The sequence below is a fragment of the Pterocles gutturalis genome, unplaced genomic scaffold (assembly GCF_000699245.1).
Source record: "Pterocles gutturalis isolate BGI_N339 unplaced genomic scaffold, ASM69924v1 scaffold14279, whole genome shotgun sequence".
Lineage (NCBI taxonomy): Eukaryota > Metazoa > Chordata > Aves > Pterocliformes > Pteroclidae > Pterocles > Pterocles gutturalis.
This window is the reverse complement of record NW_010130873.1, coordinates 32,805-45,601: the sequence shown is the minus strand read 5'-3', so window position 1 is coordinate 45,601 and position 12,797 is coordinate 32,805. Positions and strand designations below refer to the sequence as shown.

The 12,797-nt window shown below is 51.5% G+C and overlaps 1 protein-coding gene across 1 annotated transcript; it reads left to right on the top strand.

The window, feature by feature from the left end:
- Positions 1–195: 195 nt before the first annotated feature.
- UBL7 (ubiquitin-like 7) lies at positions 196–5,668 on the top strand. Its single transcript, XM_010080395.1, has 10 exons — positions 196–405; positions 960–1,079; positions 1,729–1,811; positions 1,933–2,017; positions 2,670–2,727; positions 3,273–3,406; positions 3,861–3,910; positions 4,610–4,777; positions 5,009–5,131; positions 5,517–5,668. The coding sequence occupies exons 1-10, from the start codon at positions 222–224 to the stop codon at positions 5,652–5,654; spliced, it is 1,143 nt and encodes a 380-aa protein (XP_010078697.1). The 5' UTR covers positions 196–221; the 3' UTR covers positions 5,655–5,668.
- Positions 5,669–12,797: the final 7,129 nt, after the last annotated feature.

Below are 12,797 nucleotides of genomic sequence, written 5' to 3'. Positions count from 1 at the left end.
AGCGGTGGCTTAAGGCTGGGGTAGGAAGCTGAAAGCATGGCTGTGTGCTGCTCAGGCTTCCTGTTAGCTTCCCGAGCGCTCCCCACCGAAGGTCTGCACCATGAGTTGATGAGGTTTGATTTGCCTGGCTGGGGGAGAAGCTAACTTTGGTTTGTTTTCTTCCCTTTCCAGAGCTTTGCGGGTGTTAGGTTGGGTTGGCTCTGTTCAGCGAGAAGGCCGGGATGTCTCTGCCGGAGTGGCACATCGCGGTGAAGCTGGCAGATCAGCCGCTGGCTCCCAAATCCATCTTACGTTTGCCGGAGACAGAGCTGGGAGAATGCCCGCTCGGTGGGTGCAGCATCTCGTACCTCAAGCAGCTCATCACCGGCAAACTGCAGGAGTCTGTGCCAGACCCTGAGCTCATCGGTAGGTGTCTGTGTGGGTTGTGTCAGAGCCCTGCTACTTGGGGCCACCCTCTTCTCTCCTCCTCGTGGTTGGGGCACAAGCATCCTGCCGTTAGTGGTGTTGGGCTGGGGGGGCTTGGCACAACCAGGTCGCACGGTGTGGGGGCTCAAAGCTTGCTCCAGAGACTGCTGTGCTGCCACTGTCTTTTTACCTTGTGATTTGGATGGTTTGTTCCATGTTTGCTCGGGATCAGTGCTCCTGCAGTGTTGGTGCCCTTGCTAAGAAGTCTTTTGACTTGCTCCTACCAATGTGTCCGTGTGAGATCTTTTATGAGAACTGTGAGAGAGGCTGGCCCTTCTAAAGCAGGTGGCAGTCACATTCTGTGAATCTCAGCTCCATGGTTTCCTCCCTCAATCTTGGCTCTGTAGCTTCACTGTTACGGGGTCCCTGTGCTGCTGACCAGATGAAGCAGCTGCGTGCGTGGAGCAATAACCCCTGGGCCGTCCTCACGCAAAGGCCCCAGGCCTTTCTGAGTGTGCTGTAGATGTTTATTTTGAGAGGTTTCTTTCTCCCAGATCTGATCTACTGTGGCCGCAAGCTGAGGGATGACCAGACGCTTGATTTTTATGGCATCCAGTCTGGCTCCACTGTTCACGTCCTGCGCAAGTCCTGGCCTGAGCCTGATCAGAAACCAGGTGAGGAGGAGACAGTGTCAGTTACTGCTTAGATCTCCTCAGGATGGGTTTGGTGTGGGTCCCTTGTGACTCTGGACCAGCTTTCTTGAGATTTTTTTTTTTTTCTGGGGGGCTGATGTGGGGTTTGCAGGAGGAATCGATCGATATGTTTGTGTGGGAACTCTCCACCTCTAACAGCAGCGAATGGGTGTTATGTTTTCTTGCTGATGGGAGAGCTAAGGAATGAGCTGTGTAATGTGGAGAGTGAATATCTCTTCCTTAATTGGCTAGGGTTAAGTTTAGGGTGTTGCCAGAGAATTGGGAACAAAGGGAGTGGTTGCTCAGTTTGAGGGATGAGCAGGATTGGGTGTGTTCCTACTCTGTACCGTGAGACGGGTTAGTTTAGAGTTGTTACTTACATCCTCCCACACGTACAAAAGGAGCTGTATGGATCTGTATATTTTTATATGTCTGGAAGCTGAGAGTGCACTGTGGTACTGAGACATTCGCAATCATGAGTCTGTACCCCTCCTCTCTTGGTCAGGTGAATCCAGGGCAGTTAAAGAATCACCACCGCTTTTGCAGCGTGAAAGTCCCAGTGACGTGTGAAATGGCTTGTAAAACTGTTGGAGGAGAACCATGTTTTGTTCTGTTGTTTTTCCTCCCTCAGAGCCTGTGGATAAAGTGGCAGCAGTACGGGAGTTCCGGGTCCTTCACACTGCCCTGCACAACAGCCCTGCCTACAGAGATGCGGTGAGTGGGGCTTCGTACTTTGCCATCTGGGCGTCTTTTGTCTGTGTCCTCTCTGTGAAGAGAGTCCTTGAGTGGAGCCTCGTTGTGCGACGCAGCTGATCTGCTCCCATTTGTCTCGTAGGTCTTCAAAATGCTGGGGAACAAGGAGTCACTGGATCAGATCATTGTAGCTACTCCTGGCCTCAGCAGCGACCCTGTTGCTTTGGGTGAGTCCAGATGTGACCCTGAGGATTTGAGGAAATCCAAATAAAGCTAGTCTGCTGATGTGGGCAAGGGAGGGTTCCCCTTTTTCCAGGAAAAAAAAGTCCCGTTGTGGAGCATAAGAGTCAGTGCCTGCTCAGGTGTCAGAGTTGGGCTCTGTTGGTGATGTTTGGGGATGGCGTTGGCTCCAAAGGGATTGGGGAACATGGAGCCTGAAGGAGAGCAGGGGGTGGGTGTTTTTTCCCTGCTGCCAAGTGTTACAAAAACGTTTGTTAAATCTAGTGTGCCTGTTTTGGCTCAGGAAACTAGTAGCCTTTTTTGGCACATTGCTATGAGGCAGGTGGGACTTGGGCTGCAGTCGCAACCTGGCTGGAGTGAGCTGGGTGCCACATTTGATCCTGCCCTTACCGTGGAGCACAACCCGTGGGATCTGCTGGGAGAGCCCCATCCCTTGGGTGCGTGGCTGTGGTTGAGAGTCTCTCCAAGAAGACGTAAAAGGCTTCTGAGAAAACAATAATAGAGTATTTATGGTGTCTGCTAGTGACTCAGTTCCTGGAAAACAATTAATTCTTTTGGTTTTTCCCATGGCTCTTGTTTGACCGGCTCCTGTTTCTTGTATCCTGTCTTTTACTTGTCGTGTTTCCTGGTCCCTCCCAGGAGTCCTGCAGGACAAGGATCTCTTTTCGGTGTTTGCGGACCCCAACATGCTGGACACGTAAGTTCACGAAGCTGGTGCAGTGACTAAGCAATGTCTTTGTTGCACTGTTGTATGAGACCACTTCTCCCTGGGTGGCAGAGTTCATTCTGCTCCTGCCTGCCAAGCTGGAGGGTCAGGATAGGACTCTCCTTCCCCAGCAGCAGGGAAGAGGGAGATGATGCTTTTCATGTGCACCTCTCTCCACTGTTGGATTAAACAAAGGATATTTAGTAGGAGACAGGGCCATCATTGCTTTTGGATTCTGGGTTCACATCCAGATCTGGTTGCTCACAGCAAAGTGTTGCTCCTGTGAAAGCATACGGGAGATGTATCCAGTGGGAGGGTCGGCATGGGATCAAGAAGGAGCCTCGCTGCTTTGGCTGTGTGGAACAAGGTGGGGAGCTCTCTGCTGCTGGACGGCCAAAGGCAGTATCTGAGGTGGCGGTGGCACATCCAGCGAGGATGGCTCTGCCATCCCTGGCATAAGTTCTTTGCCGGCGTCAAGCTGCTGATTTCTTAGTTTCCCTGTGTACGTGATTTGTTCTTCCACTCTTTCTCTCCAGGCTGATCCCAGCGCACCCCGCGCTGGTGAATGCCATTGTGCTTGTGCTGCACTCGGTGGCTGGCAGCACCCCGCTCCCAGCCCCGGAGACCTCCTCCCGAGGCATGGCCTCTGGCTCCTACCGGGACATGCCAGGTACGTTCAGCCACACAGACGAGTGGGGAACCTGCAGAGATGATGTGCTGCAGGATTTGCAGACAAATCTGTGCTGTACTGACCATCATCTCCAGGCTGGAAGGAAAAGAGGTTTGGGTTCTTGAGCTAGGAACAGTCACTGTGATTTGATAGATTTTTGTTCTGTGGGAGGCTCATCTGCTCCACTTCAGCCTCAACGCCTCTCCCAACCAAGCCTGTCTGATGGCTGTTGGTAGCGGAGTGCTGCGGCCTCTGTTTTGTGCAAATGATGGACCTGACCTGTTTTCCACTGACTTGCTGCACATGGACTTGGTGCCGAGGCCTCTGTCCTCACCGGTCCGTTAGCTGGGGCCAGGCCTGGCTGCATGGCCAAAGACTCCACAGCATTCTTGTCTGCTGCCTCATTCCTGCCAGCACACAGTTTTCTGCATGTTGCTTCTCCCTTGTGTTGCAGGTGGCTTTCTGTTTGAAGGTCTCTCTGATGATGAAGATGACTTCCACCAGGTAGGCGGCTGGGTTGGGTGGAACGGCTGTTTTGGACTTCTACTATGGGTTTAACTCACAGCCCTTAAAGACTCAAAAAGTTTTCTCTCTATTTCAAGAACAATGTGAGCAGCTCTGGCTTCTAGGGGTATTGTGGAGACAAATTTATTGATGGTAGCATCCTTGGATGATGTTCATCTTAGGACTGCCTTGAGTGCTGAGGTAGGGTCACAACAGAAGAACGCAGAAGCACGGCTTGCAACAGCACTTGTTCTCAGAGCAAACACCTTCCTAGTCCAACTGATGCAGGGCCAGAGTTGTGCACAGATGAGCATGGCTGAGAAGCACCGGAGTGTTGGTCCCTGGCCTTCTGTAATATAGGGAGGTGTTCCTCTCCAAAGAGCGAGGTATTTTGTAAATAGGAATTACATGTTAGGCAAAAGTGTCTGTCAACAGTTAATTGTTTTGTTATACGCCAATAACACTTTGTTTTTAAGCTGATGGATGATATATTAAAAGGTTTACTGCCAGTTTCTGCAGCTTCTTAAAAAGCTGGGTTTGTGGAAGAAAGCAGATGTGATTCCTTTGTGTTTATTTTTTTAAAAGCTCTGCACTTGAGTTTCAAATATTGTAGGAAAGGGATCTCCAGGGATGAGCACGAGACAGATTTTACTGGGACATGGGCACCAACATCAGAAAGGTTTTTTTTCCTCCATGCAGAGCACAAGATCTACACCATCCAGCAGCACTTCTGGTTCCCGCCCAGCTTCCCTTGGCTACACCGGGGCTGCTGGACCCCGGCCGATCACCCAGAGCGAGCTGGCAACAGCGCTGGCACTGGCGAGCACCCCCGAGAGCAGCTCCCACACGCCCACCCCGGGCACCCAGGTATGATGGCAGCACAGGAAGATCCTCCTGGGCCATAAAACCAACGCTTGACCGTGCGCAAGCCCTGCTCAGGTCTGGGAGTTATTGCTGGTTTATTTTTTATGGCTGGGATCTCCTGTGTATGGGCTTGGGGAGGGATGATCGTGGGGGTGCAGCAGGCATTGCCCCGTGCTGGTTCTGGTTCCTGTGACAAGCATTCTCCTGATCCGTATGTGACTTCTTTCCTCCTAGGGTCACTCCTCAGGGACCTCCCCGATGTCATCTAGTGTCCAGTCGGGAACACCCATCACCAACGACCTCTTCAGCCAGGCCTTGCAGCATGCCCTGCAGGCCTCAGGGCAGCCCAGCCTGCAGGTCAGTGTCGCAGCCTCTGCCTTTGGGAGCCCCCGAAAGCCCCGTATTGCACCAGGTGCTGCGGGGTGGAGGTGGTTCTTCCAGCCGCCTCCTGCGGCAGGAGATGAAGCTGAAAGGGGCATCACTGGAGAAGTGGCGCTTGCAGGAGGGGTGATAGATGGATGCAAAAGTACTGGGTGGAAGTGGGAGGGGTGGGCTGGTAGATTTGGGGAGTTTGCAGCAAGACTTTGAGCTTTCGAGATCTGTCTGTGCACTTAGTGTTGTACTTGTGAGCCACAGAGAGGTGGGAGAATCCAGTGTGGAAGAGCGAGCTGTGGAGAAAGCTGGTTTGCTTCTTCTTGGACTCTTGTGCCTACCCTTCGCTGCTTTTGTTTCCTGTCTGCAGAGCCAGTGGCAACCACAGCTTCAGCAGCTGCGAGACATGGGCATACATGATGATGAACTGAGTCTTCGGGCCCTGCAAGCCACTGGAGGGGACATTCAGGCTGCCCTGGAGCTCATCTTTGCTGGTGGAGCTCCCTAGCTTTTTGGGCAGGAGAGGCTGGACTGGTGAGTTGCACTGAGGCAGCTGTGGCATTCCTCGGTCTGGGGCTTGGCCCTGAAACTCTGCACTGGGGTTCCTCTCTGCAGCACGGAGCAGCTGGGGTGGCTGCTCCTTTCCTTGCAGGTGGGCACTGTGCTCCTGTTTGAGAGCGCTGAGCATGCTGAGGGCAGCTCCTCCAGCTCTAGATACCTCTCTCCAGCCTCCCTTCTTCTGGCCACCACAGATGAGACCTCAGAACTTTGTCCAGCATGGAGAAAGAGGTGGCTCTGTGCGTTGGAGAGACATGGCACCTACAGTTCTTCAGTCTTAGATCTGTCAACACATTCTCCTGCCTGTTGTTTTCATTCCTGCCCACCTGACATGCCTCAGTCTGTCTCGTCTCGCTGTTGTGGCCCCTCTGTTTGCCTCTATTAAATGGACTGCATCCACGTGCCTGGTGTTTGGGTTGTGATCTGTCCCGGGTTGTGTCCCAGATCCACGAGGCAATGTGCTCACTGCGTGAAGGGAACTGGAGATGTGTTGCTTGTTGTAGGACTGTTCTCTCAGCAGAGGGCACTCCTCTTCCAGAGCAAAGCTGTGCCTGACCCACGCAGCCCTCCTGCCGCCGTTTAGGCCAACACAAAACAACTATTTGTGCTACAGATATTCTGTGGGAAGGTGCTGCGGAGAAGCTGCTTCTTAGCAGAAGCCTGTTTGTTCTCAGTTGTGTTGGGCGAGGCTGGTAGAGTCCTACAAGCTGACAGGAACAAGGTGCAGGAGTTTGTGGCCACCACAAGGTGACAGTAGAAAAAATGACAAGCACGAGGGCTGAGGCAGTCGCCAGGGTGTGGGATGTGCTGCCAAATGACTTGGGAGGAATGCCTGCTCTCTGACCCAGGTTAGTCTGGCTGCAGCCAGCGTTTTCCAAAGTGTCTTCTGACCCTGGGTGTCAAGTTTTGGGGTGCCTAAGAGGTGAGCTGCAAAGACAATCAAAGGCATTTGCCTGGGATTAACGGTCAGTGGGAACTGAGAGAAGCCAGAACCAGAGCTGGGCCTGGCTTCACTCCGATTGTACCATTAAGATTAACAAGGCATGAAAACGGGAGCTGCTTTCCCTGAAATGCCACCATGCATTACTAGGGAAGCTAAAAGCAGAAAATACTCTTCTACCTTCAGGCTGCCTGTGCTCCCCTCTAATTCCTCTTCAAGCCCTACGATCCGCTTGCTGATATGATCTCAGCTATCACCCAGCAAACGCTGGATTGTTCTCTCCAGGGTAGCCCATTGACTTTAATCCTGTCTACAGGATTAAGCCTCTCAAGAGGGAGGGACTGTTTTTATTTTTCATTATGTAAGAGATAAGATGTGATGGATATAACCGGCTTTCCTGACCCGATAACACCCTTCTGGGTTGCTGCCCTTAACTTCTTCGGAAACCCAGTCCCAGATGATGGCTATGATCGGATGTATATGAAAACTGATTTATTTATTTGTGTCCCTTTACTCTTAGCTTTACTGGGGGAGTGGACAGCATATGCACAGCATCCTCCCTCCCTTTCCCTGCTGTGGAGACAAGCCCTGCTGTCAACCCTCAATCCTCCCGGACTGGCTGAGGATTAGCTGTATCGCAGATGCTGCAGCCCCGAGTGGAAAGCTTTTCCAGGCTCTCCCAGACCTGCTCCGGGCTAGCAGGACTTGCGTTGGGACCAAGGTGACTAGTTTGCTTTGCTGTACCATGTCAATCCTCAGTTTAGGTGTCCCAAAATAATACTACTTTCCTGTCCTGATGTTGCTCGTGTGATTTGATCCCTTTGTTGACCCATTTTTTTTGTATTAAGGAGTTTGTTCTGTTATAATTTGGCTATTTCTGCTTCTCCCTGTGTCCCCAGATAATTGAGAAGTGCCTGGATGTTTCACATGGAAAGAACTTTTTCCTGATTTCTTTAACAAATGGTATTACTTGGCTTGGAGTACTGCATCAGACACGTTCTCTCTCTGAACTGGCTATAGCAGAGAAGAACTTGGCACTGGCATCGTTCACGACGCGGCTGATGCGTGCGCTTCGCTTCCCTCATCTCGCCTGCTTTTAGCTGCCGAGAATAGACGTGCTCAGCAACCAGGCAAATTTAGAGATGCAGGGATGGGAAGAGAGGCTCTGCCTGGCACCTGCAGGGCTGGTGCTGGAGGAGGAGGAGGAAGGGAAACTTTGATGCAAGAGCTTTTGTAGGAGGGTGGAAGCTCAGAGTTCCTCAGAACTGTCTCTGCAAGAGCAGCCAGGTGAGCACTGCCTTCCTGCCTGCTCTGATAGCCCCGTGCCTCCTGGCTTTCAGATGAAAGCGGTGCTGGCAGAGAAAGCGCAGCCAACTCAGCCTCTGCCCAGGGTGAGAAACCAGCCGGGGGGTGCTGCAGCAGGCACCTGCTGGTTTGGAGAGGCCTTTTGTCCCAGGTTAGCAGCCTAAATGTAATTTATGGGGATGTAGCATGAGGCCTCTTGTTCGAGCCAGTTGTCCTGACTTCTGCAGTTGTTGGAGGAGCTTATATCCCAAGAGAGATGTCAACAAAACGGGAGTGACTCTGGGAGATGGTGATATCCATTGCCTGCTGAGGAAGCAGCTCAGTCCAGGACCTAGCTTGTCAGCAGCTCAATGCAGCAGGTTCTGTTCTTCCGGAGCAAATTTTGATGTGCTGTCTCCCACCTGCCTGTTCCCTGTGACCCTTCCTTGGTGCCACCACCCTGACGTCTTCCCCTCCTCCTCGCTACTCCCGCGCTTGGGTTAGAGGCACATCAGTTCTTACTGGGTCTCGGCTCATCTGTATCCTGCCTGTGTGCCCAGCCTCCACCACGCTCTGTTTGCTGGCCAAGCATCTGTGGTCTGCCCGCCCCACTGGCACCGCTGCGGGCTGGGAGGTGCTTGGCTGACCCTTCGGAAGAGGGGAAGGGCAGGCTGCGGTTCCCCCACGTAAGCGCTTTCAGTAGGGACTTTCTGCTTCTGACATCAAAGAGACATTTTTGGTTCAGTTCCTTTTTTGCCTGTAGCAGAGCTGACAAGGGAAGCGGGAACAGTGGGGTTTCTCGGTACTAATGGTGGCAGCTGTTTGTACTCCTGCAGTGTCAGTGCTCTTGTTGTTTATTCTGCTGCTTGACCATCAATGCTGGTGTGTTGTGGACACCTGCAGAGGTTAGCAGTTTGGCTGGATCTGGGCTCCTCACCACATGTGCCCTGCTTTTCTCCTTTGCCCGCTTTGACGTCTTTTTCACCATTTCCACCATCTCTTTTTGCCCAAGACAGTCCTGAGCTGACTGTCTCCAGGTTGGGGAGGGGGGTAATTTTCCAGCAAAAGGATGAAATGGAGACAGTGGAATCTCCCAGGCTTCGCGTCCCTGCTGGCTTTTGCAGTGCCTCAGCCTGTGTGACTGCCCACCTCCATCTTCCCCTGCCTTCACGATGGTGCTGGAGCCTTCCCATGGGTGAAGTGAACACAGCCAGCGAGATCTGTCCCAGGAGCGGATGTTGATATTTGAGGTATTGGTTGTTTATGTGCGGACTCAGTCTCTCTGCTGTGGGCGTGCTTGGCTGGTTTGTTGGATCAGCTTGTAAACTGCCAAAGTTTCAAGCTCTTCAGCCTTGATTTCTGATTTCAAGTGACTAGTGTTGGAGAGATTTCCCTTCATCCTCCCACATCTCCAGTATCTCCAAATAAAAGTTTCTTTCTTGCTCTCCCCTAAACAGAGGCTCTGAGTGCAGGACCCGGCACAGAAACCAATTCCCCACCTGGGCAAGGCAGCAGAGCACCTTAAACCAGTGTTGCTGTTTTGCTCAGCTCCATCCACAAACGTGCAGAAACCAGAGAACTGACTATTGCTCATCATGGACATCTGTGCTGAGCTGGAGGAGCATCGTTCTCCTCCCCAGCACAGTGCAGGGCTCCTTAGCCCCTCAGCTCCTCTCTGGCACGTGAATTCAGAAGACTGGTGAAGGTGACTTTCTGCAGTGCTGCTGTGGCTCAGGATTTTCTAGGGCAGGAGTAAGCTCAAGCAGCCTGGCTCAGAACTTGTCTGGCAGAGCCCTTGCCCGTTGTCTTGCTTTCTTTGCGAAGGACTCAGTGGTTTCCTGGCTGCTTTCAGCTTTGTCCTTGTGGAGGATGCCAAAGTGTCAGGACACACATAATAATTTCTCAGTTTTCTTCTTAAATTACCTTTGTGCTGGTTCAGGGAGCTGAACGGTCTCTCTGAGGGGGACAGGCGAGTGGCAGGGCGAAGGGGAGAGAGGACAGTGGGACCTGGTGGGATTTCCTTGGCAATAATGAAATCTTGGTCTTACTCTTTCTCAAGCAAACTTTGGAGGAAGGAGGAAAGAGTTTTACTGGTGCTGGGACAAGTGATTAGGAATAAGGTGAGAGCCCAAAGATCAGGGCAGGGGATATAGCGCAGCTTCCCAGCAGCCTGTCTCCTGTGGGACTCAGTCCCTTTCCTAGCGTGAATCAACATTTTTCTTTAGAAGTGATGAACTGGGAGCTCTGTGACTTTAGTCATCAAAGCATCCTTTTAAGGAGCTGTGCTTTGCACGGCTAAGAGTCCGTGTGGTGCTAACTGGAGAGCAGCACAATAGAACAGTGAGGTTTGATGGCAACTGACGCTATTTTAACTTGGTGAAAGCAAAAATGTACTGAAAATGTCACGCCATGAAAATATTTGTATTTCCTACTATTTTCTTCTATATTTGTAGTATTCTAATATTTATATATCACAGTGTTTATGAATAATCCTTTGATTTATACTAGCGCGTGTAGTTCTAGTTCTACCTTCCAAGGATGCTTGAGTTAAGAGTATGGTAACAGAAGGAAAGTTCAGAGGGAAGAAGATAAACATCCCCTGATACATCCTTTGAAGTCAAGACAATGGCTGAGCCACTGGCTTTGAACGCAAAGCTTCCTGACTCTAATCCTCTTGAACTGAGCCTAGAAACTTTAAGCAAAACAAAACAAAAAATAATCCCAACATTCTGAAGGTGAGACCAGGGATTTTTGGGGAGTGTTTCTGAGTCTCTCTAGTTGACTTCTGGGAGTTCCAGGCTGCCAGCAAGCAGAACGGTTGTCCCAAAAATAATTTTGAGACTTATTTCAGTGGTAGGGGAAAAAAACACACCTTGCTGATTTGAGAGTTTTCAGCAGGGTGGGTTAGTTTAGGTGTTGAGTTTGAGGGAGAAAGTGGAGAGCTGTGGGTTTCCACTCCAGGGGTGACAAAAGCATCAAACGGGTTATGTAGGATCAGAACCAGAGTCCTCTGTCTTCTTGTGGTGGCCAATAACAGATGCTGCAGAAAAACCTTGAGAACAAGAAAAAGATCCATCTCTAATGGATTTTTTTTTCTCCCATCATCCCAGTGGTCTGAGGTTGAAGAACTTTAGAGTTAGAAATTGGGTGTTACTACTTAACAGACCTCAGACTTTTTTCTATGAATACAGATAAACTCGGAGCCTCCGTGCCACCCTGCAGCAAGGAGTCCTGCTGTTTAGCTGCAGGTTCAAAGTCTGACCCAGAAGAGCCTTCAGCAGCTGGAAGGAGGAGATGGGGTGCAGCCGCAGGGCTGTGGCACAGGTACCTTCTGGGATGCCGTACTCTAAAGGGGTGGCGGTGGTCCCAGGCAAGCTCTGGGGTTTGCTGGGGATTGCTGTGGCCACTGCAGCAGCGAGAGGTGATGAGCATAGCTAGGGGAGTCGGGCAGTCAGGTAGAAAATTGTCACTTGATCTCATAAAGCAGAAAGGGTTGTTAGTGACAGCAGAGCTCTGTAATCCCCCAGCAATTCTCTGCTTGCTGCTCTGACGTCCTGCAGAGCAGACTCCAAACTGTTTACCTTTGTGTTAATTGGATTGTTTGTGTACGGCTGGGTTCCAGGGAAGGGAAGGAGCGCTGACCGTCCTGTCTCCAAAGAATTCCTTCCCGAGGTGTAGCTCTCTGGTATTAAATGCTTTGATCCCAAAGGATCCTCGGTTACACATAATTTAATCATCCCTGGATCCTGACAGCTGGTGTCTGGTGATGCAAGTTTGTCCATTTATTCTTCCTCCACCTCGTTTTTAATTCTTCCTTTCCTCCCCTCCCAAAAGCCTGTGACCTGGTTGCTTATGGCTTCCTGCAGTCGCTTTCCTGAATGAGCCGTATGGGAGCTCTCCGGACATACAATACCCAGGAAGCAGGTGGCAGGCACGAAGCCTGGGCGAGGAAGGGCAGATGAGAGGCAGGAAGAAAGAGGAGCTCTTCTCTGCCTGGGTCAGTGTCCCTTTTTGAGAGTTTTGACAGGTCACAGGGAAAAATCAGTCAAAAGGGCCCAGCACATGGTGAGATCCTGCGCTGTTCCCACTCTCCTGCTGGAAGAGATGGCAGGCTTCCCGTCTCTGATGGAAAGAGAACCCAGTGCATCTGTGGTGCCGAGGCTTCGTGTCACCAGGCAGGCTCTGAACTGAGAGCCAAGGACAGTGCTGAACTGCAGACACTTACCTTCTGCGTCATTTGGCGCAGGGTTGGCTAGCAGGGGCCAGAATGGGAAGGAGGAGCAGGAGATAGACCACTTCTTAGATGTTTTCTCCCTTCCTGGCGAGACACGTTGCTGCTGGAAATACTTAAACACTACAAGGTCAGCTTAATATCTCTAAATGAGTTTACTTTCCTGAGCAGCCTCCACTTAATCTTACATGCCTGGCCAGCTTGTAAGAGCTTCTGTTGGCATTTTTCCCCAGTGACAGTTTCAAGTTGCCTCTCGGGGACCAGGCGACTTGCTTTGATTCCCTGGAGAAAAGTGTGGACTGAAATTCCAACCTGTATCATGGCAGGGGATGGGAGAGGGGACTGGGGAGAGTGAACCTGACATGTGTGTGACCAGGAGGGCTTTGTGTGTCTGGTGGGACTGATAAAAGGGGGTGTAAAAGCTTGTGTATGGGATGGTGGGTGTGGGACCCTTCTTGGGACTGTTCAAAGCAGCTGGCAGCTGTGAGAATCGATGCTGCTGAAACACAGCCGCCCCTGCAGGAGAGTGTGCTAGCCCCTCTGCAGCGCGTGGCCGTGCTGCCCTGAAATCCAGGCCCTGCCAGGAAGCAGAGTAAAGCACAGCGGTCAAGAAAAGAAACACCACGAATTTCAGGTAA